This window comes from Erithacus rubecula (assembly GCF_903797595.1).
Source record: "Erithacus rubecula genome assembly, chromosome: 3".
NCBI lineage: Eukaryota > Metazoa > Chordata > Aves > Passeriformes > Muscicapidae > Erithacus > Erithacus rubecula.
In genome coordinates, this window is record NC_136689.1 from 83364899 (window position 1) to 83391783 (window position 26885).

Sequence of the window (26885 nt, forward strand, 5' to 3'; positions counted from 1 at the left end):
ACCTCCCTAAGTGCGTAATACTTTAAACACTGTGTGGCTCCATTTGTGTCAGACTGGCCTGTTGCATTATAGGGTTAAGAATTCCCTCATTTGAGTCTGGACCATGGTTCTGTCAGCTGTTATCCTTCCAGTTGCCTGTTGATGGTGGACAGCTTTATTCTTGCCAGTAGCCACAGTATATTGCAGCATTTGGCCCCACATGCTTAATTTATACAAGTAAGCAGCCATCAGTTTTTATGAGAATCATTCTCATAAACATTCACATCTTTGCTTTTTATTATTTTCTTGACTATCTGATTATGACCACCAAAGTTCTGCATTGTTTGGAGCTCTTTTTTCCTTTTTTTTTCTTTTTCCTTTTTTCCTGTTGTCTTTTATACTTTAAGTTACAGTAATATTTTAAATGCAAGTTATCATCCTCTGTATTAAAGGAGAGCTAAGTTATAACTGAGGGATGTTTTGTTAAATTAGCTGTGTATGTCCCAGCAATTCATTGAGTATTGTCATTCCTACTTGTTTTGCAGTGTCACAAAAAACACCAGTGTGGGGTTGGTCTCCAGACTCCTTGTGTGAATCATACAGCAAACCCAGAATAGGGCACTTGTCTTTACTACCTGCTACATACAGGATTTCTTTTTTTCAGTCAAAGGGTTAATACAAAAGGATGTTATTCTAATACTTTAGTATGTTTGATAGGTTGGCATCTGTAGATTCAGAGATTTATTTGCTTAACATAAAGAAGACTACTTGCTCTTCCATGAAGATGGTTTCTACCATGGTATTTTAACTCCTAATTATGGTTTCTGAATATAATCTCCTGTAGTTTTCTTCAAAGAAACCTATGTTACTGTATATCCATTTTGCTTTTCCTAGTAGACTAGTAATTCTCTTACTCAGGCTGATGGAGGAATTTTGTATTCTGCTGTGTTCTGCTTGGGAGAAGTTAGAGACACTCATTTTCCTTTCAGTTGTTAAATAGTTTCAGCTCAATTATTTGTGCAGTAGCAATTGTACTGACCTAAAGAAGGTTGTTCCAGTTTTATCTTATCATAAAGAAGAGCAGAATTTAACTTAGTCCAATACCTAAGCAGTGTTAGCAGAGTACATCAGTTCCTGTGAAATGTTTGCAAACAGGAATAACAATTTGTTCTCTTCCTGTCTGACAAGAAAGAATAGCTTTCTTTTACAGTAGTTACTGTGCTCAGTTCGAAAATGTGAGTGAGTGAGTGAGTGATCTGAGAGAACAAGGGATATATGTGAGAGCAGTGTGGAATACATTTGGTTTGTCATTTCTGCAGAAGTGTCTAAAATGAGGAAATTTGTTCCACATTTGGTTTTCCAGTTCACTTTTGGATCAGTGGGAAGATGTAATGTCATCCAGACAACCAGCCTGAGAAAGTTTGGTGCCCTGTGTTTTTTAGCATGACGCTATTGTCTGGTGGCCAAACAAACTATGGTCCATGTTTGGCTGTTGATGTTACAGAGGGTAAAGAAAAAAAGCATTCAGGGGAGAGACAGTGCAGGCAGCTAAGCAGGTGAAATACACAGGGAAATCTTTGGGTTTAATATAACAAAAATATTTCTTCTGCAACTTTCTTGGATTTTTGTCTTCCACTCCTGATACAGTTCATTTTGATACAGAAATAAGCATTGGGTGATTCACTGAGACTTTAAGATCCTAAGGTATTCCACAGCATATGTCTAGAAATTAACACTTGTCACCATGGGCATTTGGATATCAAATCTGAGAAGCCAGAAAGGGTGCCAATGATACGAACTGACTCAAATGTCCTGTTGGGTATTCTTACCAAGTAGACCAGAGCATTTTCTGAAGTTTATTTCTCTTCTGGTAGTACTTTTTTGGTCTATCTTAAACTCAGCTTTGTCAGTTTAATTTAACTTTGCAGTGCTTTAAGATAAGTATTGTTAAACTTGGGAGATGTTGCTGATCAGTATTGTAAAAAGAACTGGGTATCCTAAAAGGCTGTCATGCAGTCTCCTGATGGTTTTTAATAATACAAATAATCTAGGGGAAAGGAGTGATCTTTAAAAACAGTTTTCAAGTAAGGGTTTGATAATGGAGGAACTAGAAATGTGGCATTCCCATCTCATTTGATTAACCTCAGCAACTGATGAAAGTGGTTTGACAATCATAGATCCCATTAATTCAACCTGCATGGTATCAAATGTTCAGATATGCCATATTCTTCCTTTATCTTATCCCCTTGTTTTCTATGCCAATCCATTCCCTTCTCTCACTCCTGCTCAGCCCTTGAGTGTGACCACCCAGTTTCAGTTACATTGACTGAATATCTCAGTAAATGAGAGCTCTTAATTGTGCTAAATTATGCAAGAATTCCTTGACCACTCTTTGCAATTGGTTTCTCTATGATTAGTTTTCTCTGAACTTCAGTGTTTCCAGGCTCCAAATATATTCTGTTCAATATTAAGTCACTATTTATGCTTTGCATGCAACTTGAACTTCTCAATGTGCATTTTGTACTTGAGGAACATTAAAGTGTGAACACCCCACTTGCGTCTTGAATTAAAGCTCATCCACCTGAAAGTCAGCACCAGTAAAACTAGGAGGACACTGATGCTCAGTGTGTGCAGTCACACAGTCACTTGTTTCTGAATAAAAAGGGCAGTCACAAATTTTAAAATACTTGTTGGGGGCTAATGTTCAGAATGCTCTATGGAAAATTAAGAAAAAAGATTTTGGCTTAGATGAATCATTTAAGTTCAGCTAAAATGCTGCAGACTACCAATAGCAAAGATGTCACATATGGCATTAGGATGGGGGCACATTAAAAAAGAAAGGGGAGCATGTATGAAAACAGTAGTTTTAATGATTTTAATCAACTATAAAGTGGTTGTGTTTATAGTTTTTTAACTTTGAGAGGTGAAGATTTTACTCATTTAAAGAGTCTCAATGGATTTAATAATGATAAATTCAATAGATCCCTATAGATCCCAAAGCTCTTTTTAAAAATTCATATGAAATCATAAAATAATATGTTAGATGAGACTTTCTATGGACTGAAAATCAACTGAAACAATTTCAGAGAAAAAAGTCATAAAAAGCTGGGGTATTTTTCCTTAAAACTTTTTGTTGACTGAATGTCGAATGACAAATATATTTTTGCATGACTGTTTGGAGTTGCTGTTGATGCTCCAATGAATTTGCCATAGGGTATAACTCAGTGTTTCTGAACTTGAGGCCCTAAATAGATAGTAACTTTTGATTTGATTGAGCTTGCATGTTAGCAGGGGTTTTTGCAGCTGAAAGTCTTGTGTAATTATCAATTCTAATTGTTTGTATTTTCTTTGTTTTTTGTTTTGCTTGGGTTTTTTGTTTTGTCTGCTTTTGGCTTTCATGGCTGTGCAGTGAGAAGGACACTAAAGAGTGGTCTAACACCAGAAGAAGCCAAAGCACTGGGCCTCATCAGCACTTCTGAGATGCAGGTTTGACATCCCAGGGGTGGCACCAAGAAGAGCCGTTCATCTGAAGCACACAGGCTGAGAACCTTTCAGCATGGCATTGAACTGCCAGCCTCCTCTGCTGCTCCCAACATCCTACCCTCTGTTAGTTCCATTTTAATAAGCAACAAAAAGCAAAACCCCACATCCAGGGCAGAAGAAGGGTGTGCCACAGCTCTGCATGACATCCAGATGGTAACTGAGGAAGTATTTGAATGTTCCTAAATGAAAGCACATGGCTTCTCCTCATGGTGTGTTGATGTGGGTAGGAGAGGGCTCTCTGAGTTATCTGTCATCACGTGAGCTGTGTTTAAGCTGGCTTTTCTTGTGCCCTGTTTTAGTCATTGTAAATGTATGGCATTTTGTTAATGCAAGGAACAGTCCTTAAACAGGCAAAATAACTCCTGTTACAGCAACCCAAATTTTCTTCAAGCAGATTCATTAAGCAAAGATGCACAGTCTGTACAACGCTGTGGTTTGTTGGGTTTTTATTATTTTGCCACCAAAGAATGTAAAAAATGTATGTGTACCTTTGTATATGTACAGAATGAATGTGTGGACATGTGTGCATGTGTCTGTACATATGCAGTCATGGTGTGAAATCATGCTTTTGCTGAAGCCAGCTGGACCATGATTTTCACTGTGGGGCCTTACTGTTCCACCTGGACAGGAGGAAAAGAATGTCTTTTATGCAGGAACTCAGTGCTGTTCAGTGTGATTCACCCTGTGGGGCAGGCCATGGCCTGCAATACAAGTGGAGAGTTTGGGATCCTGAATTCATGTGCATTAAGGCACACTCATACAGTACATAGCAGCATGCACACAGAGGAGAGAACACAGTTCCTCCCTCTTGTTGAGCTATGGTTGTAGTCTGCATTTGTACAGTTTCAGAGAGATCTACATCAACAATTTTACATACTCAAATGCATTTGGATGCTAAGATCAAGAAGTTTTGTTCACTTGCCTGTGCCCTTCATGCTGCTTTTCTCTGCTGCAAGATAATGTGGTGGTGATTTCTTTCAATTTAATGAATCTGAGTATGAAATAGCCCTGCTAAAAAGCCTGCTGTGTTTTGCTGTTCTTTACTGTGATTATTTGTGATTATCCTTGATACAAGTGGAGTGGGTACCACAGTAAACAACTCCAATATATTTGCCCCTATCTCACAGTTTTATAACTGACTTTTGTAATTGCCCTCAGCATGTTTGAAGAACCTTTAGTCAACTCATCTGCCTTTAAGTGGAGGACATATACAGCAGTGAAGATGAAAGTCACCCCAGCCAATGCTGAAGTATTTTGAAGAGAACTGCAAAGAACAATAACATAAAAGGGAACCTTTCAAGCCAAAGTCTGTATATGGCCAATAGATTCTCAAGGATGCACAAGATTGTTTCTTTCCATTGCCTTAGCCTCTAAGATTAAGGGTTTGTCTGCACAGCAGTAACAACTGAGACATTTTTCAAGCTGGTTAAGTGAGGAACTGCAACAGTTTAGTCATGGTAACAGGGTTCGATTTTGGCTGCAAAACACACTTGGAAAATAGAGTTAAATTATAGTCTTTGCTGGGGTCCTAGTGCCATAGCTGTGTTGCTTCTGGCACCCAGGTCAGGTACTTCAAGTTATTCTGCTCTTCTCTCTTTGAGGACATGATAATCACTGAAGATTGTTCAAGAGAGTTGAACTAAACACAATAAAGCTTTGAAACCATGGTCATCCCTCACATTGCATTGAGCACAGCACCCAAGTGATGACAGAGCCAGGTAGCTGCCAACACTGCAGCAAGACCTGTGGCTGAACATCCTACCTATGCTATCCACCTTCCTGATTGTAACATTTCATTCTTTATCTGCCAATGCCTTGGATCTCCCATGGAATAAAGAGTCATTCATGAGCAATGGTTCTTAAGAACAGCATTAAGTTTGATGTGGTTTTCCCCTCCATTTCTTAAAAATTTTCCAAGTAGACAGAAGGCAGTAGTTGGGTAATCAATACAATATGTTATGTATTTGAAGGCTGTGGAAAGGAAGAAGCTGGTTAGGAAAGAGAAGTGGCATATAACTAATTTCACTGTAAAATAGGCAAGACCTATGAACATCTGGATTTTAATGTGGATCTTTATGTGCTGCTCACCGTTGTGGACTTTTAAAGTCTTGCTCAAGGATGCTTAGAACAAAGAACTGAAGGTAATGGGGGTTCGTGGAGGTGTTTGAGGTCTGAAACAAGAGGAAGACACCCTGAATGTAATGGTCATGTTGAATTGTTCTACTTGCTAAGTGATAAAAAATGCAAAAAAAGCAAAAATGCAACGAAGTACATGTATACTGTAAGAGATCCTGTATTTGATTGGAGGGAGAAAAGCAAAAAAGTCTTCAAAAATTAATATTTTAATTGAAATATGCTGAATGTGTAAAATTGGTGACCACTTGGCTGTTGGTGGCCACTTCATAACAGGGAACAAATTTGTGTTTCATTTAAGCACAGTTCAGTGTCTGTCTCTGAAACATAACATAGCTGATTAATTACCAATAGTTGGGCACATGTATTTTCTAAATTGTGCAAAAATTGTCAAAACTTTATATGCTTATCAAAGAGAATGTTAAATATGGAGAATAATATAGGTTGGAATAAGTTCAGTGGGAAAAAAGGTGGTTTCTTTCAGATTCTCTGGATGTGTCTTACATGTGAAGCAGGTTCTTCCTTTTCTGTTCTTCCATGGCATTTGTTGTTCTGTTTGTGCTCTCTATCTGAAAAACTGATAGCAACTTTTCTGAAGCATAGTTTGGTCTTGTTTATGCACTAGTATACAGTCAGATAAATTCCACTGTCCTCAGCATTTACTGCAACAAAATCATCAGACATAGTGTAGCACAATAACTACAGGAGAGTTTTCCATTTTGGTTCCTGATAAAAATGACCTACTAATCTGTAAGGTGGCAGTATTTCCTCCAGAGTCTGCCAGCATGTCCTGACTGTGGGAATAACATTTGTTCCCCTTCATCTAGCTAGGGGATTCCAGATGAAGTGGAGGAATTCATTATATCTGTGTGCCTCTCTCTGTCCAGTGAGGTTTTGAGCTGCTGCCTGCCCTCCCATCACTGGAAGAGCCCACCATAAGGGTGGAACACTTGTTTTAAGACAAGTTTTGTGTGAGATATGGATTGGTTTCCCACAAGGATAAAAGTCTTGTATACACAATGTAATATGTTCCCATTTCTCACTCAGAGATCCATGAAAGCTGTTTTTAAACGCAGCCATTATAACTACCTCTCTTCCCTTTCTGATAGATACAGTCAGCTGCAAATGCAGTGCCCAGAGCACTGTGTCTGTTTGACTGGCACCATAATGCCTTCCTGATCTGGATGCTGAGGTAAACGTTAGCACATGAAATAACCTCCAAAGGGAAGCTATCCTAATTTTCATTCATCTCACTTGATGTTTAAAAGCAGACTGCATGCAGATACTTTCTATAATCTCACTCCCAAGTGGAGATAATGCTCAGTTGCAGTTGCATGGCTGCAATGAAGAAACCCCCAGGGAATGCTTGTGTGCCACACCTTAGAGTAGAAGATCCCTCACAAAAGTTTAATTCATCACTCTTCACCTTTCAGTCAGGCCAGGCACCGGGCTCATAGATTCCAGATGTTTTATAGCCCCTTGGCTGCTATGTGGGCCTTTCTGTTTGATAGCTCCTTGTCCATAATCCAAAATCAACAAAAAAAATGGTGGTTTAATAAGGGTCTTTCTTTTTCCCTTAAATACTGGAAGCAGCTTCAAACATAGTTTTAAAAACACATTTCTTTTTCTCTTTTGACACCCTTTTTTAGTGAATCTCTGCAGTGGTTGATTCTGTCAGCAAAATAAGGCATCAGTTTTGTAGACTGACAAGACTTTGGCTTTAGCGTAATAGATAATCACATGTGAATATCAAGACATGACTTATTGTCCCAATTTAACGAAAATTTTGAGTCAGTCTTGATGTGAGTGAGCAGGAATGGTTTCCTGTAAGGCAGTGTCTGCCTCTATCCAAAGGATGCATGGGGACATGGTGTTAGGCAGAAGCAGGAGCATATTCCTCTGTCCCTTACACTCCTGCAGCTCACTGCACGCATTCCAATCCTGACAGTCTCTGTCAAGGCAGGCTGAGTGTGCAGTGCTGGGCAGCCTCTCCCTGGGACACAGTCAGATGGTGGCTCTGTGCTTGCAGCAGCAGGACACAAGAAACAAGTGTATAAGCTGGAAAAGACACAACTGTTGATGTTCCTCTGGAGGAAAAACTGCCAGGTACTTGCAGGCTCTGAAATAAAAAAAAAATGCAGTGGTTTTGAACGAGATGATGCTTGGTTGTAGGCAACCATGGAAAACCATTCACAAACATTTGAACAGCATGTAGGACCTACCTTGCTTTGCTTCAACTGGGGCAGCAACTGGTTCAATTGGCATTTCAGATGTGACCCCAAAAAGTTTTTGGCAAGGAGTTTCAGAGATGTATAGTTTGATGTCTATGCCAAAAAAAAAAAAAAAATCTAATTAGTCCATTTCACATTGAATGGCAGATAGAGATATATTTTGTTTAATCACTATCTAATGCAGAGGCTTCTGTGAAAGAAAAGGTTTATTTGTAGCATTGGATGCATTTCTCCTTTTTAACGACTGTCTTTGCGCATTTAGTGTCCTTTTTTTGTGAGCTGGGAATTGTAAAAAAATGTAAAGTAGAAGAGGACGTGTTTCTTAGACGAAGGAGAAATACTGTAAAATTGTGTAAATGTCACTACTCATGTTTTTCCATGTTCTGTGTAGCATAGTGTAAAATAGGCTCTCCAGCAGTGTTATTCTGTGAATTGTAATTTAAAAAACAAGCCATGCATGGTCAGAGATATTACCTACAGGTCCTTTTGGTGGAGTTTTTGGTTTTGTTTGTTGTTTTCTCATTTTAGGTTAATTCATTCTATGTTAAATTTAATTGTCCATGAAAATGCATTTTTGTTTCTGTTTTAATTCATAAAAAACTTGAATTACTCTTTTAAGATTTTATTACACACGAAGCTCACCTACCGTTTGTGTTGGATCCTCAAGAAGCAGTGTCACATTTAGTATAAACTTGGGGGGATTTTATTTTTGTCTGCCTCTTCTCCCCCTACTCTTCCCACTTTACTGTCTGGAAAGATCCAATCACATCCTATGTTTGTTTTTTTTCTGTGCCATGCAGGGTCAATATGGAAAACTGACCGCAGACCAGTGTTCAAAATTTCTTGATATAAGTAGTTAAAAAGCTCACCTCTACAGCATTATGTAAACACATCTTGCAATAAAGCTTTATAAAGCACTGACTGGACTGGTTCTGGTTTTGTTGATGAAGCCAGTCATGGGAGCTTGGGTGGAAAATAGAAAGGAGATTGTAAATTGTTTTTCCTCATATCCTTCATGTACCTGCATTGCCATCATGTGGGCATCAAAACAGCTGCCATTAAGCCATCTGAGTGGCCTGATCATAAAAAGCTTCTTTTACACCTAGTTTGAGCCTAATTCCTAATCTTGAGTGAAGAGAGTGAAAATATGTCTCTGGTTCTCCAGGCTGTCAGTACTCCAGCCCTAGAAATCCTCACTTGAACATGCGTGGCACTGCCATCAGCTTGGAGTTGGTCTCTGCCTAAAAAATACTCTGTGCACAGAGTGCACAGCATAAAGGTATGAGATCCGTAGAAGCAAACATCAATAAGATAAAAGACAGCCTCTGTGTGGAGAAGCTTTTCACATTGCCTCTGCATTAAGATGTGAAACACTGTCCTTGCCAGAGCTTCAGAGCTGTAAAGGTGGCCTGTAAACAAGACTTGCCTTTAACTTGGCTGCAATACATTCCGTGCATCATCATGGAATGTATTTTTCTGGTGGCTTGCCTATGAGCATGCCTGGAGAGGCAGGGCTCTTGCAGTTTTCTCTTTGCTGGTCTCTGATGTTTTCTTCTACTGCTATTTCCCAGCACTTGAGAAAGACTGAGCTGTCATTCCTGCCCCTACAGAAGATGAGCAGAGCTCTGCCTGTTGGTTCAATGACTATGGTGACAAGGGGGTTAAAGTGACATGTAGGAACTCAAAATGCTCAGGCTTCCGCTGCTAGACCAGGAAAAAACCTGCTCACAATTGCTCTTTTGAGTTGCATATGTAATGAGGTCAAAATATATTTTCAAAGACAGCTGCACATGTTCATAGCAGCACTCTGGAAAATAAAGTAGGTTGTCAGAGAGTCTGAGAGAGAATTTTCAGCTGTGGTTTCTGAGATTGTGGGGGCTGATATACAAGACTAGGTATGTAAGCCTTTCTCCTTCTCCTTTTTAATTAGTTTTTAAAGTTATTTCAAATAAAAAGATGTTTTTGGGGATATGGCTGCATCCCTGAAAGAGCTGCTTAGCATTCCAGATGCACTAGTGTAAAGTCTAGAGGATGAAAGGCTACTAGCCAGAAATGTGGTAATGCTTTTTAAAATAAATATATAAACCAACTTTATTGGCCAGACACTTTTCTATCACAGCATATCCATTAGCAGTTCTAAATTCCAGATGTGCAGTGACAATGTGTACATATATTTTTCAGACCTGGTGCCCAGTCAGAACTCGTATGCTGTCACAGAGAAGCCTCTGGCCTGTAGTCAGGGAACGAGTAAGTGTGCAGATTATCCTTTGCAAAGCTGCATGCCCTGGTTTATAAACCCTTCAGAACATTTTAAGAACACACAACTAAGGAAAAAAGAAGAAAAACAAACTATTTTTTCCTATCATAACTTCTCCAAGTTTTCTGATGGGAATGCAGTTGGGAAAAGGGAGAGGGCTGTTCTCAAAGATTCACCTCTTGCAAGTTTCTTTGCAGGAAATGAAGAATGATGGCATAATATAATATAATATAATATAATATAATATAATATAATATAATATAATATAATATAATATAATATAATATAATATAATATAATATAATATAATATAATATAATATAATATAATATAATATAATATAATATAAATATTGGCATCTCTGATGAGACAAACCTCTGCTGGGAAATCCCAGAAGGAACACATCCTATGTGAAGTGCCATTCCAGTGAGGGCCTCTCTACAGCTTTTCCTGAGTGAATTTTGAGTAGGAGCAGGACTCACCCATCTGAGGAGGTATTCTGCTCAAAAATACTGATTCTCAGTTTCCAAGATTCAGAGTCCAGTTCTGTCTGACATCAGCCTCTCTCCCACTGCTCCACCAAGCTTGCTTTTGCTTGAGCCAGTTCCAGAGCCTGTAATTCGTTATGTAGCTACAAAACACCGTGGAGCATGTCATTGTACAGAAGATGTGAACCAGCAATGGGGAGAGAGAGACACTTTCACTGTCCCAGGACACATCCTTGAACATATCCTGCTCTGTTACTGGTGTTATAATGAGCAGAAATGCTCTCAGCATATGCCAAAATCTTGCAAGTAAGTTTGTAGCCCTCTCTCGATGAGTGTTCAGATCTTTATGCCTGGAAAAGAGACAAAATGACTAGTCTTGACTTTGTTTTTTCCTTTCTTTGTTCCATGCTTAATACAAGAACAGCAGTTAACAAGCAACAAATGAAATTACTGTCAGTAAAATCCACGGCTCTTAAAACTGGGCAAACTTGAAGGCAAAGGTGAGTCAAAGCCATGTCAGCCTCCAGTAAACATTCTACTTGTTCCATCTGAAGGCAGCATTAGCCAAGCCTGTCTTGGAAGAGCTCTGTATTTGCTTTACAGCAGTGGTTTGAAATGTTGCCCCTGGTACAGGGAGCACAAAGCTCTGCCAGAGCCTGGCAGGGCTCAGGTGAGGGGCCAGCAGGTGGCAAAGGGTCTGGAATGGATCCACCTCTGGAATTTAAAGGCATGCACAATGCCTGCTGGATGTAAATATGTGTACTATGGACCTTGGAGTAAGCTGTGAAAATACATTTATCCCAGGGATCTGAAAGCTACAGCAGGGTAAAAATTCTCCTTTTTTAAAAAAGCAAGGAAATACTGAGACTCTTGAGCGAGATCTCAAAAAAAAATGAATCCTCCTTCCATCATTGTCCAGGCTTCCCATAAATATGCACTGAGAGGCTTAAATAATCTTGGCAAGCTATAGCAAAGGAAAATTATTGTTCAAGAGAGGCCCTGGATATTGTTTGAACAAACTTTTTCCTCACATAAACTTACGGAAAATTATTGACCTCATAGCAAAGTCAAGAAAGAAAGAAAATCTTCTCATAAAATGGCAAGATACCTATTTGAACATGGATTAGACTGCCTTCACATAGGTCTGTCTGGAACACCTTCCAGATGTACTGCATTAATTATAGGGAGCAATGGCTGCACAGGTTAAAAAAAAAAAAATCTAAATAATCCCTGTATCAACAGTTCTGATCTAAATAAAACCAACTGTGTGTATAACGATAAAGAATTATATTGAAAATCAGACAGTAGTGACCAAAGCCAAATGAAAATATGATGATATTGGCTCTATGAGCAGTGGAAAGAGCCTGATGGACTTCTGCAAGCCTGAATCAAGCCCCCAAAGATAACTATTAGAATCTTAAACTCAACGAAAAGTGGAATTTCTTCTCTGGCAAAAAAGACCCCAAATCATTTTAACCTCACCAGTTACACTGGGGAATTCTCTTTGAAGAATGGACAGCACACCATAGCCTGAAAACCAAGAGTGAATCCTTGTTTCCAGAGAAATTATCTCAAATGTGTTCAGATTACAAGCATGTGGGACAAAACACAGTTAGCATCCAAAATTATATAGTCTGGAAATTCTACATCTTTTTAGAAGCCAAAGCATTGCAAAGTCTGAAAACAAAACAACCTGAAGCACTCGGTTGCAATTTTATTTTTTTTTTACTATGGAATTTAACAACTGTTAAATTTTCTCACAGGAAAATAAAATTTCAGTAGAAACTCTATTACTGTTACAAAATTTTTCTATTACTTTACAGAAAGACATTGGTAGACAGGTTATTAGAAACTAACAAGTTCGAGTTTAAGGCTGGTCTTAAGAACTCAAAGAACTATCTTGCCAGCCAATTTTGCTTAATTTAAATAGTTACTTCTCCAAATCCAAATCTCCAAGATAACTTCCACCATCTTTAATGACTTTTCTGTGATAGGAATGACTTTGTTGGTACACATAATGATGAGCTAATAGCTTATTATTTGATGATATCCTATAAATCTTTCTGGAGGTAATCAGAGTATTCATAAAGTTGTGATTACTTGATATTAGTTAATCTGAGAGTGTACCTTACATTATGGTATGTAACAGATAAATATTCCTATTTTCAAATATCTCTCAGCAGAATTATATAACTTATGCTTATGTCACAACACAAGTGGATTTTTGAATATGCAAGTGGATTCTGTAATCTGGTAACTTCTTATTTTGACTTCAGAACATATTTAGTCAAGGTGGAAAGGAATAAGATGGTTATGTGGGTATTTATTAAGAGTATTTATTGGTAAAAGGGATTGACACTACTAGAAAGTAGCAGGGTTTACTCTCTGTATCTTTCAGAGCATGACTCTCAACAACCAGGCTGAAGATCTAATATACTGGGATATGGATTTCCTGAGGAATGATCAGCACCTATTTCTTACACATTCTTAGTGTTCTCTTCTACAATCACAACTTCTTATGTTTTTAGGCAGTATAAGCTGACACAGTAAAGGGGACTAAGGCACATACAAAAATTCAGACTCCATCAAAGAGCACTCCCCACTGCAGAAAGGACACTGGGAAAGAAGGTAGTTTGAGTAACAGAAAGGAAATCCCAAATTGACAATATAAGGTAAAAATAAACAATGGCCTTAATGACAAGGACAAGATTCTTATTTTAATACACAGGCAAACCCAACAAAGAAAAGTGCAGATATCATTTTAGCAGTAACTCTTCAAGCATTGGACTAAATAAAGCCCAACTGCATCGGTGAGTTGGAAAGTTGGGAAGGGGACATTTAGCTGAATGTGAAAGGAAGGAAGGCTTACTTTTAGAGAAGTTTTGTATTAAACTACACAAAAACAAGAAGGGGACTGATTATGACCTGTGCCACTACAAGGAGGGAGGGACAGTTTATATGTACAAAGATAAGAGAGGGGGCATCACACAGACTGTTAGGTGGATTTGCCTTAAGCAGACTATCTAGTATGTTTTAACAATTTGGTAGTTTCCGAGACTCCTTTTTTGAAGTGAACAAAAATGTAAGTGCAACATAAATGAGGCATGGCTCATAAAAAAGAAGGTGCTCTGGGCCTTCCTGCCTCCAGACAATCACAAATTCTGTGTGTGGCAGTGAAGGCATCAACTCTTTGTGATGTGTGATGTATGATGGAGTCTGTATTCCTCAGAGTCTGAGATGCTGGGCTCTTGCTGCAGTGAGTATCATCAGCTTTGTGGCATGTGACTCCTGTTGTCATTATCTATGTCTGTATTGAAGCAGCAGTGGACTCAGAAATAGCTAGAAATTCTCCTTGGTAACAGATACTCCTCTTTTCCTTATATCAAGTAGCCTTAGGGCTCCTTCAGGTAATATTTTGTACCCTTAGGATGACTCAAAACGGATGCAGTGCTACTGGAATTGGTGAGAACAAGTTGGAGGCTGCAGACAAGGTGCCAAAGAGCCTCTGGCCCCAGAAAGAGGGCACAGACAGTTCTCCCACCTCAGGTAGGGGCTGAATATTGTGGAGATGGCTGCAGTGTGCTTTAAATTGGACCAGATCTTGGTAAGAAGTATTTCAGTGCACAGCTAGGAGGATTTAGCAATTGTAGTAAATTTAGCAGCCCTAAGAAAGCAGAAGTTAGAGTGGGATTATGCTAGTGGCTCTGGATGCTCAATGAAATGTGCTGTTGATCACTCCCCTTGCAGCCAGGGATCTCACTAACAGAACTTTCAGCCAAAACTGGGGTTGCTGTCTATGTCAGTCACTCTTTACACACCCTGATGAAGTTATTTCCTCTCAGTAAAGCATATGGGTCAGCAGATACAGGCAAAGTTTAATGCAATCGGTCCCCAGCTGCCAAATCTGATCAGGGGAAATAGGAAGATGACAGTCAAAAAGCTCTGTGGTCTCCCCAGTCAGACTATTAGCAGCTTAATTTTCTCCTTGGCAGTGAAAAGGGTCTAATTGTGGAGACAGCAGGCTTGCTTGTATAAAATATATATGTTTTCTGCATATGAGGACCACAGTTTGCAGGAAACTCTTAAAACATCTTTATTGAAGGTATACTGTTTCTGAAAACATTGCCATCTCTGCAGTATTTAGGGGTAGTTTTCTCACAAAGTCAGAGTACAAAGAGAATAAGTCCTTGAGAAGTGTTTCTAAATGCTGGTAGGAAATGGTTGGCTTTCTCTTTCATGGTTGGCTTTCATCAGCTCAAAGATTCCAGTTATTCATTGTCATATTACACTGTTTCTGTCAATTTTTTATATATTTTTGGCACTAGGTTCCAAGAATTCATTGCAGGTGATAAATTTCCTTGTGTGGTCCCTGACACAGAGTGCTGACCCAGGAGTAAAAAGAGGCTCCTCAGAGCAGAAGCCTGACCACACTCCATTTGCCAACTAATATCACTGTGCTCTTCTGTGTTTCCTTCCTGGGGTCCAGAAACAGGTAACCATGGGGTGAAATACTCATTTTCTTATGTCTTCTTCATATCTTGTAGAGAAGTTACTGCTAGCAAGTGAGGCACTGATAAGCTCGTGCTCTCCTCTAGCTCATGCCAAAAAATTTCTGACTTTGTTCTGTGATTGCTGACACAGACAAATATAGAGACTGAAAAGGAGAAGTTTCAATGTGGAAGTTATAAGAAAACTCAGAATGTTAAAGAGAAGGAGGTAAAATTTGGAGTGATGAACAGGACACAATGACACACATACTATGACACATTACAGAATCCTGTTTGCAAAATCAAAGTAAATAGAATGGAGTTGGAATTTCTTGAAGAAGAAAATAAAACCAGCAGTGTTTGTAAAGTCTTGGTAAACCTACTGGGGAAAAAAAAAAACCAACTTTTTTTAAGATACAGAGGTAATTGATGGGAAAGCTAATCCAATCTTGATATAAGGAATAGAATTTTCTTGTGTAAAGGAATAATTACTTATTATCTACAGTTTGCTTATTGTAATATCCTTACTGGGAACTTGAGACCTAAAAAACAGAAGCTGGAATAATAAAGGTCAAATTTATAAGTCTGTGAGGCTTACTAGAGTGAGGCTGTTGAAATTCAATAGAAAGAATCAAGATAACATGGAATTATAGAAAACACTTGTACTTCAGAAAAATTATAAGGTGCTACTCCTGATACCAATACTCATGGTAATAGTTCAAGAACTCTCTGTAAAAGGGAGTTTAAAACAAAATGCTCTGATTTGATGCTTTTGGACTGTGTAGATGAACATATGACTTTTGAATAGGTGGTAGATTAAATTTTGTAGGCAATTGTATCTACTCACCTCTGTGGACTTAGCAGATAGGCAGAAAAAAGAATTTTAATTTGATACTTCTTTATTCTGATATAATGATGTTATCTTAATTCTGTGAGCTACAGTGGTGAGTTAAACCTCACAGCACAAACTGAAGGAGAATTTCTTCCTTCTACTTTGAACATTAGACATCTGTGCAACTTGGAGCTGTAAATACATTCAGAGTAGACTGAAGTACCAATAGATACAGAATTGTTTCTATAGTACTTAGGGATGTTTACCAAGAGTTTGTTGTTGAACAAGACCAAAGGATGCTTGCATTCAGTACAGCTACAGGATTAAACAGCACTTTGCCCCAACCACAAGGAATAGAGGCAATCCTTCCTTGTTCCCATTATAAAATGGGAATGCAATCTTAAGTGCACCAATGTAAAAACAAAAAAAAAAAAAAAACAAAAAAAAAAAAAAATTGGCTGTCAGTAAAGCCGGTGTTATTCTTTAGTGGATTTTCAACTGCAGATACTTTTCCTGAGATGCTTTGACTTTGTAACACATATTAGCAAATGACTTCTTGAAAAATACATGAGCCTTAAAAGCAGTCCTGTCAACATTTTAAATGTTGCAACCAAGGAATACAGGCCTCTTAACTAAGAGGACTGTGGTTGCAGGATAACTGCCTTGTAGCAGTTTGTGTTTTCAAAGTCCTTACTTATACTTGGCAGAAATTGCATTATCCACAATTTTGGAAAGAAGTTTTGGCTGAAGTTTCTGGCTGGGATAAACCTTGTGCATATAGTTATGCCCAGAGTGTAATTGGCATTGACATAAACCACGAGTTCTTGGAGAGATTTTTTTTTTTTTTTTGATGATGATGATACTATTCTCTCTGTGTCACCTCTGAAGTTTTAAAGTTGGTGTATGAGGCTATAAAATATCACTGCCATCTAAAATGTGTGTCATTTACATCATAATAGACTGATTCATGCTGATCTGTCAGGTGGAGTAGTTGTGACTTCCAAGATTTCACTGTGTGTGTAAACAGGTTTAGTGTTTATTTGTAGTCCAGTTGCTTATCAGTGCAATGTGCCAATGACTGTTTGCCCAAATGGTCATACAGTGGAGCAGAAATGGAAGAAAGGAAACAAAAAAACAAAACAAAGAACCAAACCCAACCCAGCCTGACCAAACCAAATAATTCTAGAAGGTGATCCTGAAAACTTCCCCAGGGACTTTGTGTGGAGGATTTCACACTGCAGTATGCTGCACCTTTGATTAGCTTCTCATCAAGGAGGCTTCTGAAGTGCAGAGCTGGTACCACCCCTCAGACAGGTGGCAGGATAGCTCAAGCCACCCAGACATCACCCAGAGCAGCAGAGATGTGCAAGAGCACTGGGACAAGGCTCCATGACAGCATCTGTCACTGAGTGTGTGGTGCCCTGTCTATGCTGCAGATCATATCCGGGCCAGGAAAAGCAGGGAAACAAATTTTACTGTGCTTTTATGTGAGTAGCTCTCAAAAATGTGAAGAAAGCAAAGAACATGTCTGAAGAAAGTACTGAACTAGTGCCTTTAGAGCTTGAAAAGCCCAGCTCAGAACAGGTAGTCATCACTTAGCATGAGTGAATATTCTTCTTTTCACCTCCTCAACCTCTAACACATGCCAGCAGATATCTGCATACATAGAAACACCCTTGTAAACAGGCATCAACCATGTGGGACTTGTTTAAATGAACTTATTGCCTACAAATCAACTTATTTCTTACAGCACACATTAATTATATCACTGTCCTTGAATACCTCCAGTTGAGGCAATATCATATTAATTTTTCCATTTAGTTTCTGGGGGATTAACAGAAGCCTGCTGTAGTCCAGTGGGTTAACCCCCTTACCCTCCCTGACTGCTGCACAGTTTGGATTCCTCCTGGTATTCGAAGTATTATAAAAAGTTTATTCCCCTGGACTAAAGATCCCCCAGCAAAAAATTCAGCACTTTAGCATTCAAGGTATTCAGGACTGATTTTTTCCTAGTTCCTCTCTCATTAAATACTGCTTAGCAAAATGGTTACAGTGGAAAAGTTTACTTTTCTCTTACAATTGTTTCTTTCCAAGTGCAGAACAGAAATATTAGTGTCATACTTCTGTCTTTTCTCCATCAACATTCCTAAATAGATGGCCTCCCTATTACAAGAATTAATGACTAGTATATTCAAATTTCTTCTTAACATTCATCGCTCTGACAAACATGATTTCTGTTTCTACAATTATCTTATTTTTCATCTGACATTTGTCACCTTACAGATTCCACTTTGCCACTAAAAAAAATTATGAGTTTTTAGCCAAAGTTATCTTCTTTCCTCATTAGATAACCAGGAAACTCAATTATCTAATCAGCAGCTCCTTCAGAACTTTTTAAGTTTCCATTCACAGTTTTTTCTCTAAATTTTCCATGTCCCTTTATTTCTCTTCCACATTTTTTAGACTTAAATACCAAAAATATTCTTACATGGAGTGTTCTCCCTGCATATATAAGCTGATAATTATCACAGTGTTTTCATATATATTTTATCTGCCATTAAAATTTTCAGAAGTTAGATACAAAAATTAGAAAGTGTTGGAGTTTTATAGAGGCAAACAGGGATCCAGTTACAGTGAAGATTCAAAAAATTGCAGCTATAAATAATGAACATGGCAGTGTTCTTGAACAAATTCCCATACTTGTCCTCTATGAGATTTATTCGACAAAATTTAAATTATATAAATGTCACTAATCACAGTGTACTTTTTCTGAATATGGCTCCACACGCATACTGTGCATCATTAACACTGTGAATACCTTTTTTTAAATCCAGTCATTTTGCAAGCCTGCCAGTTATATTCATGTATTTTGTTACCCTATTACCTTGGGGAGAAGGTGAATTAATTTAAAAGATTCATGAAGTATCAGTGTGTCCTCACAGAGCAGTAGAATTGTCTTTATTGGTCCCTACTGGCTGACAGAAGTCATGGTTAAAATCATGCTAAAGCAAGTTTCTATTTCTGTGTGTACCAGAGCTGCATGTGTTGATGCAGCCAACGAAAGCTTCCTTCACTCTTTCCTTCACTTGAAAATGCCTCTGCAGAGGAAACCTCTCATCACCAAGGTTAAACTTTTGCTTCTGTGCACTGAATGAGAGATCTTCTTGTTGGAGCCAACCTGCTGGGTATGGCCAGTTTGTCCATGCAGAAATTCACATGTACTGGGGAAGGAGATTCTCATTCCTCTGCCCAGGGACCTCCAGACAGGCTAATGACCTAATGTTGGAGCTCTATACCTGCCTGATGCAAATCCTGGACTTTAACTTTAAATTTTTCACATTTCAGCCAAAATGCTTTTATTTTTATCCCTTGTTCTCAATAGTAACTTCAATCCAACTTCTCATTAGTAATTCTGTTGATAATCCCTTTAATTGTAAATTGCAAAAAGGGATGAAAAAGCCTTTTGGAAGTTTTCTTCTTGTGATGTGGAGATCTGGCAATTTTAAATAGGTTAGGCATCTCAGGACATAGATGCTCCAGAAGGCTCAAGACAGGAGAAATGTCCATGCAGAATGTATAAAGTGTTTCCAATCTGTGACAGGGCTTTGAGATATTCTTTGGCTGTTGCATAAATATTCCCTTAATTTTATTGAAATATTAACTAGTTAAGTAGCTCTGCCCCTTAGTACCTTTATCCGTGGCTGAGGGTGGATTCTCATTAATTCTTTCACTCTGAAGGAAGATGACAAGTGGAGCAAAGGTTGCTGTGCTTTGCCTTCCTCCCCCTCTTTTTGTCTTTGTTATCTTGGGGACCTTGCAAGAACAACACACTGTGACTTGAACTAAAGAGTGTCACTATAAGCAGTGTCACCCTGTCTCTTTTCATTTTAGCACTTCACAGTGTAATGTGCTCTGATGATTCTATTCTGAGGGGGTCCTTGGCCAAGGATGGTCCAGTCTAGCATGTGGAATGAAGCTTGAACCTTTTTGTATCTACAAGTCTTGAGTATTTGAGGAAATAGCCTTTCATCTTGAAAGCTAGAGAGACTAAATAAACTTATTTAAGCCACTTAATCAGGAGAGGGGGGATGTGGGGGATTAATGGGGCTACACAGAACGGCGTCTTATTTGGAAGGGACAGTTTTAGGACAGGAGTGAGTAATGTTAGTGCACTCAAGAATTGATGTTGAAACCAGATTCAGTGAAGATGATCTCCAGGGTATTCTTTCTGATCCTTTTTATTACTTTGTTGTTGAAATTGTTTTCCAATATTATTTATTGTCTCAAATATCACATTCCCATCTCTTGAAGAAAAAAAGATTGCCCAGTCTTTCATCTTCTTCTGGTTATATTTCTTTGCCTCATTACACATTTGTTTTTATGAAGGATTTGATCATATTTTCCAAAAATTATTTAAGATTTGGGTGTCTTTCTAAAAGATATTTTTTCAGTTCAGCCAAGATTCCATGGGCATAAGGCCCATCTCTACAATGACAGACATCTCTCAAGTTAACTATCTAAAGGATGTTGAGTGGGCCATAAAAATGTATAAAAAGTCTGATGACCTTAGTGCAGGGTATTCACTGTATGAGTACATTGATTAAGTCTAAAAAGAGTCTGTAAGGAAACAATGACTCAAGATAAGCCATTCCAGAGGAATAGGATAATAGGAGACCAACTGGCTCCAGCAGTACTGGCTGTGATTTCCTGCTGAGACTATTGGACTGGTTTTGTCTAGAAGGGCAGCAGCCCAAGAACTGTCAAAAACAAAAGGACTCCCTCTTTCCAGAGAGGTGCTGGCTATTGGAAAGAGAAATCATGCTGGTTTCAAGATCCACAAGACCCCATATGTAGAAAGAAGCAAATGGCAAGGTCAGCGTAAACATGGCATGAAATGTTTAAAGCAAATGCGCTTGTTGCTTGTTTTAAAACAATTTTTGGGATTTCTTTTTATTCTGTCATAGCTAAGGGAGCATTATGCAAGTCTCTAATTTGCTATGACCTATAAGCAAATTCTTTGGGTTAATTTAATTTTTTATCCCCAGCTTTAATAATGTTTGCATGCAATGAATTTGCTGGGAATATTATCTGCAGTGCACCAGCAAATGGAAAGAGTTTCTGGAATAGCAGAGCTGCAATGTGGCTCCCATGTGATTTGTGGATACACTCCTTCTCCTGTCACTGAAGAAGGTATTTCCTTGGAAATTTTTCACCTCTCTTTCATGGTTGCATAGATATGCAAACTTTAAATTGTTCTCATACACCACTTGCAAACTCATGTTTATTAAGTGTTAGGGAACTTAACCCCTAAGGACCATGTGTTTCTGAGCTGCCATTGTCTCTTGGGTATGTCTTCATCAACATTCACTGGCATAACAAGTTTGAGTTTGGAAAAAGCTCTGTTGTTGCAATTCATTTTTATCTGTACAGCCTGGGACCTGTCACCTCAGCCTCCTGCTAAACTTCACATAAAAGACAATCTATTTCTTTATATAAGATAAAAATGTGGAAGTTCAAATATATTAGCTGGTTCCTCTTTTTGTGTGATAATTCCTCTGTCAGGTTGCTCTAGCTACCACCAAAAGTTACTCAAGTAACACAAGTATTTAAATGCACTTTTGCTGTCAGTTATATATGGTATAATGTCATTTTGGGCTTATGTTGCATTAATGGTCCTTGCATGCTCGTTTTCTAAACTTATCTCAATTTTCACATCTGTGATCTTCCCTGCATTGCAGTGCACTCATTGCTGTAGACCCAGCCAGCATGGATTAAGACAAGTCCTGCCTGACCAACCTGATCTCCTTTTATGACTCTCTTCTACAAGGCCCTCGCCTGAAGCCAAATTTTTGCCTTTTTATTTTATTCTAAAGCCTCCTTGCATGCAAAGGAGCCTTGCTATAGTTTTTTCCTCATTATAAGGTATAAATTAGTGTCTCATATCATCAAACATTTCCATCAAATAACTTTCCAGAGTATGACATTTAACTCAATGCCTGGGTCTTGCAGAGATCTAGGAAAATCTGATCACAGACACCCACACACACACACTATGCACAGACTATGCTGCTCAAGGATTGCCATCTATATACCTGCAGTATGGAGAAACAGGCTCTGTAGTTACACCTTTCAGCCTATGCAGGATGTGCTAGGTAGGTAGCCAAGAATTCCTAGAAGCAAAAGCTTTTTAAAGACTTCAAAGAGCAAAGTTTTCTGAGTTCCTCTTGAATTCCTACACTAAGATTTCCTACTGCAATGTATTTTCCCCCTTTGGTTTACCTGCAGGTTCATCTTGGTGACAAAGATGTGTTTGATCAGGTATGTGGTTTTCATGGTTGCCTTGTAAGTTTGTGAACAGGTTCATCCAGGGTAATTTTGCCTGCTGGTGTCAGTGTCCCATCCTTACTTGTATAACACAGATGCAGTAGAAACTTGCTGTAAGACATACTGAATTGGGACATGTTCATCATCCCACCTCAAGCACAGTATCTTTCTCTGAATGGTTTCTAGATATTGTTACAGTAATGTCCTTAATGTGTCCCTTAACAATCTGAGTTCATCACCATCCTTTGGACCTTTCTCTTAAAAGTAGCTTCTTCAACCCACTGACAACTTTATTCATTGATAGAAGATACTTCTGTCCAGTTGACTTAGTTTTCCTAGGCAGATTTCTCAATTTCATTTTCTACCATCTGCTCAACACTTTCTGTGTCTTTTTAGATGCTATGGGTCTTTCTTTTTATTACAGATGTACTTTGAAATACCAGATGGACAATAAAAATCTAAAGAAAGATAAAATAAGAGGGAAAATAGAATTACAGCAAACAAACACATTTTCCTAACACACCATGATATACATAAATTGTCAAGCTTAGGTATCCTTGGCTTAGTCTGGTAAATAGTTTTTGTTTCTGAAAAATATCTCTTTCTTTGACTACTGCTGTCAGACTTTAATCTTCTACACAACCCTTCTCAATTTTATATGATGCATCATTGCTCTGATATTTTTTAATTATTGATAAAACAATAATATACTTTGACCAAGCACATATAACTGGTCAGGTAACTTGCATGTGTTCAATATTTGTTTCTGTTAGGATTTTCTCAAAAATATATTATACTGCATGGTAAAAAATGTATATATCAAAGTTGTTTTTACAGAATTGAGAGAATGATAAAATTACATAAACATAGAAGGCTTGGGTAGGAAGGGATCTTATAAATCATCTAGTTCCAACCCTCCTGCCATGGGCATAGATACATCCCAGTAGACCTGGTTGTTTAAAGCTCTGTCCAGCCTGTCCTTGAAAAATGCATGGGACATCCACAACTTCTCTGGGCAAACTTTTCCAGTGTCTTACCCTCCTTCCAGTGAGGAATTTCTTCCATTTAAAGCCATCCTCCCTTATCCTATCTCTATTTGCCTTTGTAAAAAGTCACTTTCCTTTAGTATACGCCCCCTTGAGTACTGGCAGGTGCTATAAAGTCTCCCTAAAGCCTTCTCTTCCCCAGCTCTCTCAGCCTGCCCTCACAGGAGAGGTGCTCCACCCCTCTGAGCATCTTGGTGTCCCTCCTCTGCACCTGCTCCAACAGTTCCCTGTCCTCCCTGTGCTGGGACCCTCTGCTGGATGCAGCACTGCAGGTGGGGGTCTCACCAGAGCAGAGGGGCAGAATCCCCTCCGTGCCCTGCTGTCCACACTGCTTTGGATCCATCCAGGACACTTCTGGCTCTCTGGGCTGCCAGTGCACATTGCTGGCTCATGTCCAGCTCTTCACCAAGAACACCCAGGTCCTTCTTCACAGAGAAGAGCTGCCAATGAGTTCTTCCCCTGGTCTGTCTCATGTCTGGGATTACCCTGACCCAGCACCTTGCCCTCAGAATTGTTGAACCTCATGAGGTTCTCATGGGCCCACTTCTGATGTTTGCCCAGGTCCCTCTGGATGGCATCCCATCCTCATGTTGTGCCAACTGCCCCGCTCAGCTTTCTTGCTGAAGGTGCCCTTGATTTCTCTGTCTGTGTTGTTGATTAAAATATTGGAGAACACTGATGGCAAGACAGAGCCCTGAGGGACAACACTTGTCACTGGACTCAGCCTGGATAGAGCCACTGACCACAACTCTCTGGCTTTGTCCATTCAGCTAATTCCTTGTCCATCAGAGCCCACCCTTTGAACCCATGTCTCTCCCATTTGGAGTTAAGGATGTTGTGTGGGACACTATTGAAGGCCTTGCAGAAGTCTAGGTAGATGACAATGCTTGGTCTTCCCATGTTAATTCCCATTGTAGAATGGATGCTGCAGGCAGATATTTCTGGAATCACAGGAAAGTTTTCATGGATTAATCAGTTCCATATTGACAGTAGCCAGCTCATTATGCAAGGAGTCTTCGTAATATATTCAAAGTAATTAACATGCATACATACTTTTATGTGACTGCTGATGGATACTATGCTGTAAATGTTATTTTTTCTGTTTCTCTGTAAAGACAATAGTAAGAGGTTAGTTAAAGTCAGATTTCAAATCTATCGATATGGGTTTTTTTGGCTTAAAAAGAAAGGAATGTATCTACCTGCAATTTTACTGTATTGGTTGCAGAACATCTGGTGAACAGCTGCTTTCTGAAGACAAATTTATTCAGATAATCTCACTGAATAGCTTTAGGTTCTGTCTAGCAACAAATGGCAGAAACAACCTTATTATGGCTCATATTCAACAAGAGCCAATATGTCTCTTCTTTTTGTTGTATTGTTTCTTTTTTTTTTAAGTACTTAACACCCAAAACTATGTAGTAGGCATTTTTCCTGGGCATCCTCACAGCATTAGCACTTGCAGTCCTGCTGCCTCTTAAAGCTACTCTGAGATCCATTTGCAAAATGGATAGTTTCTTATTAAGGGCCTACATTTCCTTTGGTTGCTTGCCATGAAGGAAAGAGTGGGTCACAAGTTTCATGTAAAATTGGTGATAAGCCATGCAAAGGAAATAAATACACTGCAGCATGCTGATTCTGGAATGTAGCTCAGCACTTGCATATCATGTTTTCAGAGCTCTGAGGGAAAAACATTGGGTGAGGGATGTTCAAGAACACCTTGGCATACTTGTTCTGTCATTTGCACCATTACTTTGAAATGAGTGGAAGAATATTCTCAAAAGATCCCTCCCCCATTTAAACCTCCTGTGTACTTTATCCTGACTTTGAAGACAGACAAGAGTTCTCTTTTCCAGAAAACTTTGTTGTAGGAGACAAGCACTTGGCAACCTCTTGCCTTGTCTCATATCTCACAGATATGAGAGCAGCAGTAGTTCCATGGAACTGATAGCTGAAATGGGAAGAAAAAAGATGGAGGTGTATTTTAAATTGCACCTGAAGCAGTCTTTTGTAGAAATAAGACACCAGATGAGCAGTTGATTAACAAACAAGTTTATCAAGCTTCATCTCAATATTTTTTTGTGTGTATGTGTGTATCCTGTTCCAGATTGTTAGCATGAAGTAAATCAGGACACAGCAGAAGTAACTCAGATATTAGACAAAGAAACCACAATTATTTTCTCTTGGGCCATGCCATCAAGGAAAAAGGCACAAGAAACCATGTTGGTGGAAGCTCTGGAAAGCTGTACCTCACTAAATAAGACCTGCTATTCTGTGCTGTAAATAAGCCATATGCTGCATTTGATGAGGTGAAGACTTATGTAAAGTCTGTTTCACACACAATCTGGCATGTATTGGCTCTGAATGTAAACATCTCTTCAAACAGGTTCATATCCTAATATACAGATGATCTGTATGACTATTGTAGTTTTTGTTAGGATATGTTTAAAAAATGGGCAGTGTTTGTCTTATGAAGTAGGAAATAAAAAAAGTACATATGGTTCTGCATGTGCCAGACCTCCAAAGGTAGGGGAGTGCTGTAAATACTTTGACGACTCTGAGCCAGATTCTTGTGTTGAGTCTTCCTGTGTGCAGCAATGTGATAACAAGGCCAAAAGAATTACAGATTCAGTTGTTTTAAAACTTTGTTCTTTTGAATTTAATTTCTTAAGAAATTAAGGTAATTAGACAGCAGAAGAAACAATCAATTAATAGGCCACAAAATGCACACACAAAATCACAGTCCATCTTGATTAACTTCAAGACAGTACTTCAGTCAAGGAGTATTGTAAGCTCCTTCATCCTAAAGCATGAAGTGAATGATGAACAATGATGATTACTTCCACAGAAGGCTATTAATGCCAAATGACAGTCAACACTTTCTCTATTTCTTTTGATACACTTATGGCTGAATTGCTGATGTAAAGTATCACTTCCATTTTTTCTCATTTCTCTTAGGAATCAGACTTCATAGTCACACAACAAATGCTTTATGTTTCTTTCCAGTGGTTTAAATTCCCTTTTACCTCTCTGGTGAAAGCTTAATGAGGATTAAGAGATGTCAATGTATATGAGTTATATAGATAAATAAGTCTTTTCTTTTGCAGTAGAGGCTGCAGCTGAAGAGGTTTGAAGAAAAATAGCATGCTATGTTAGGAGGGAAATTATTTCATTCTACTACTTCTATTCCTTCCTATCACTGTAATTCTGAGTGGATGTAACATCAAAAATATTTTCTGAGATGGACTACAATTTTCTTTTTATTTTACTATTGTCTAAAGTAAATAGGGGTTATAGATCAGAAATAGGAGCAATCTTATTAGGCCACTAGACTAAAAAGAAGAAAGGTTGTCATGACTTTCAGCTTGGCCTTGGAGACAAGTATTTAACTTAGTATTAAATAAGATTGCACAGCAGATAAATATTTTCTCTCTGCTGAAGGGAAGTTTTTCAAGCACATTAGTCTGCTTGAGTACCCAGCTGTTTGTATGCACTGTGTCCTCTGCCATCCCACTAACAGCAGAGCTAGAATGACAACATTTTAAATTCATAGCCACATATTTTTGTT

General features: G+C 38.6%; 1 protein-coding gene across 9 annotated transcripts in view; it reads left to right on the top strand.

The window, feature by feature from the left end:
- FHOD3 (formin homology 2 domain containing 3) overlaps positions 1-26885 on the top strand; it is a 428715-nt gene that overhangs the window by 365782 nt on the left and 36048 nt on the right. For 8 of the 9 annotated variants that reach the window (XM_079301479.1, XM_079301473.1, XM_079301474.1 and 5 more), the window contains one exon: positions 3389-8804. In XM_079301479.1, the coding sequence (XP_079157605.1) occupies positions 3389-3458 (70 nt within the window). In that variant the 3' untranslated portion in view covers positions 3459-8804. Of the gene's footprint in view, positions 1-3388; positions 8805-26885 lie in introns of those variants that run through there. The other variant, XR_013773704.1, reaches the window with a different exon arrangement.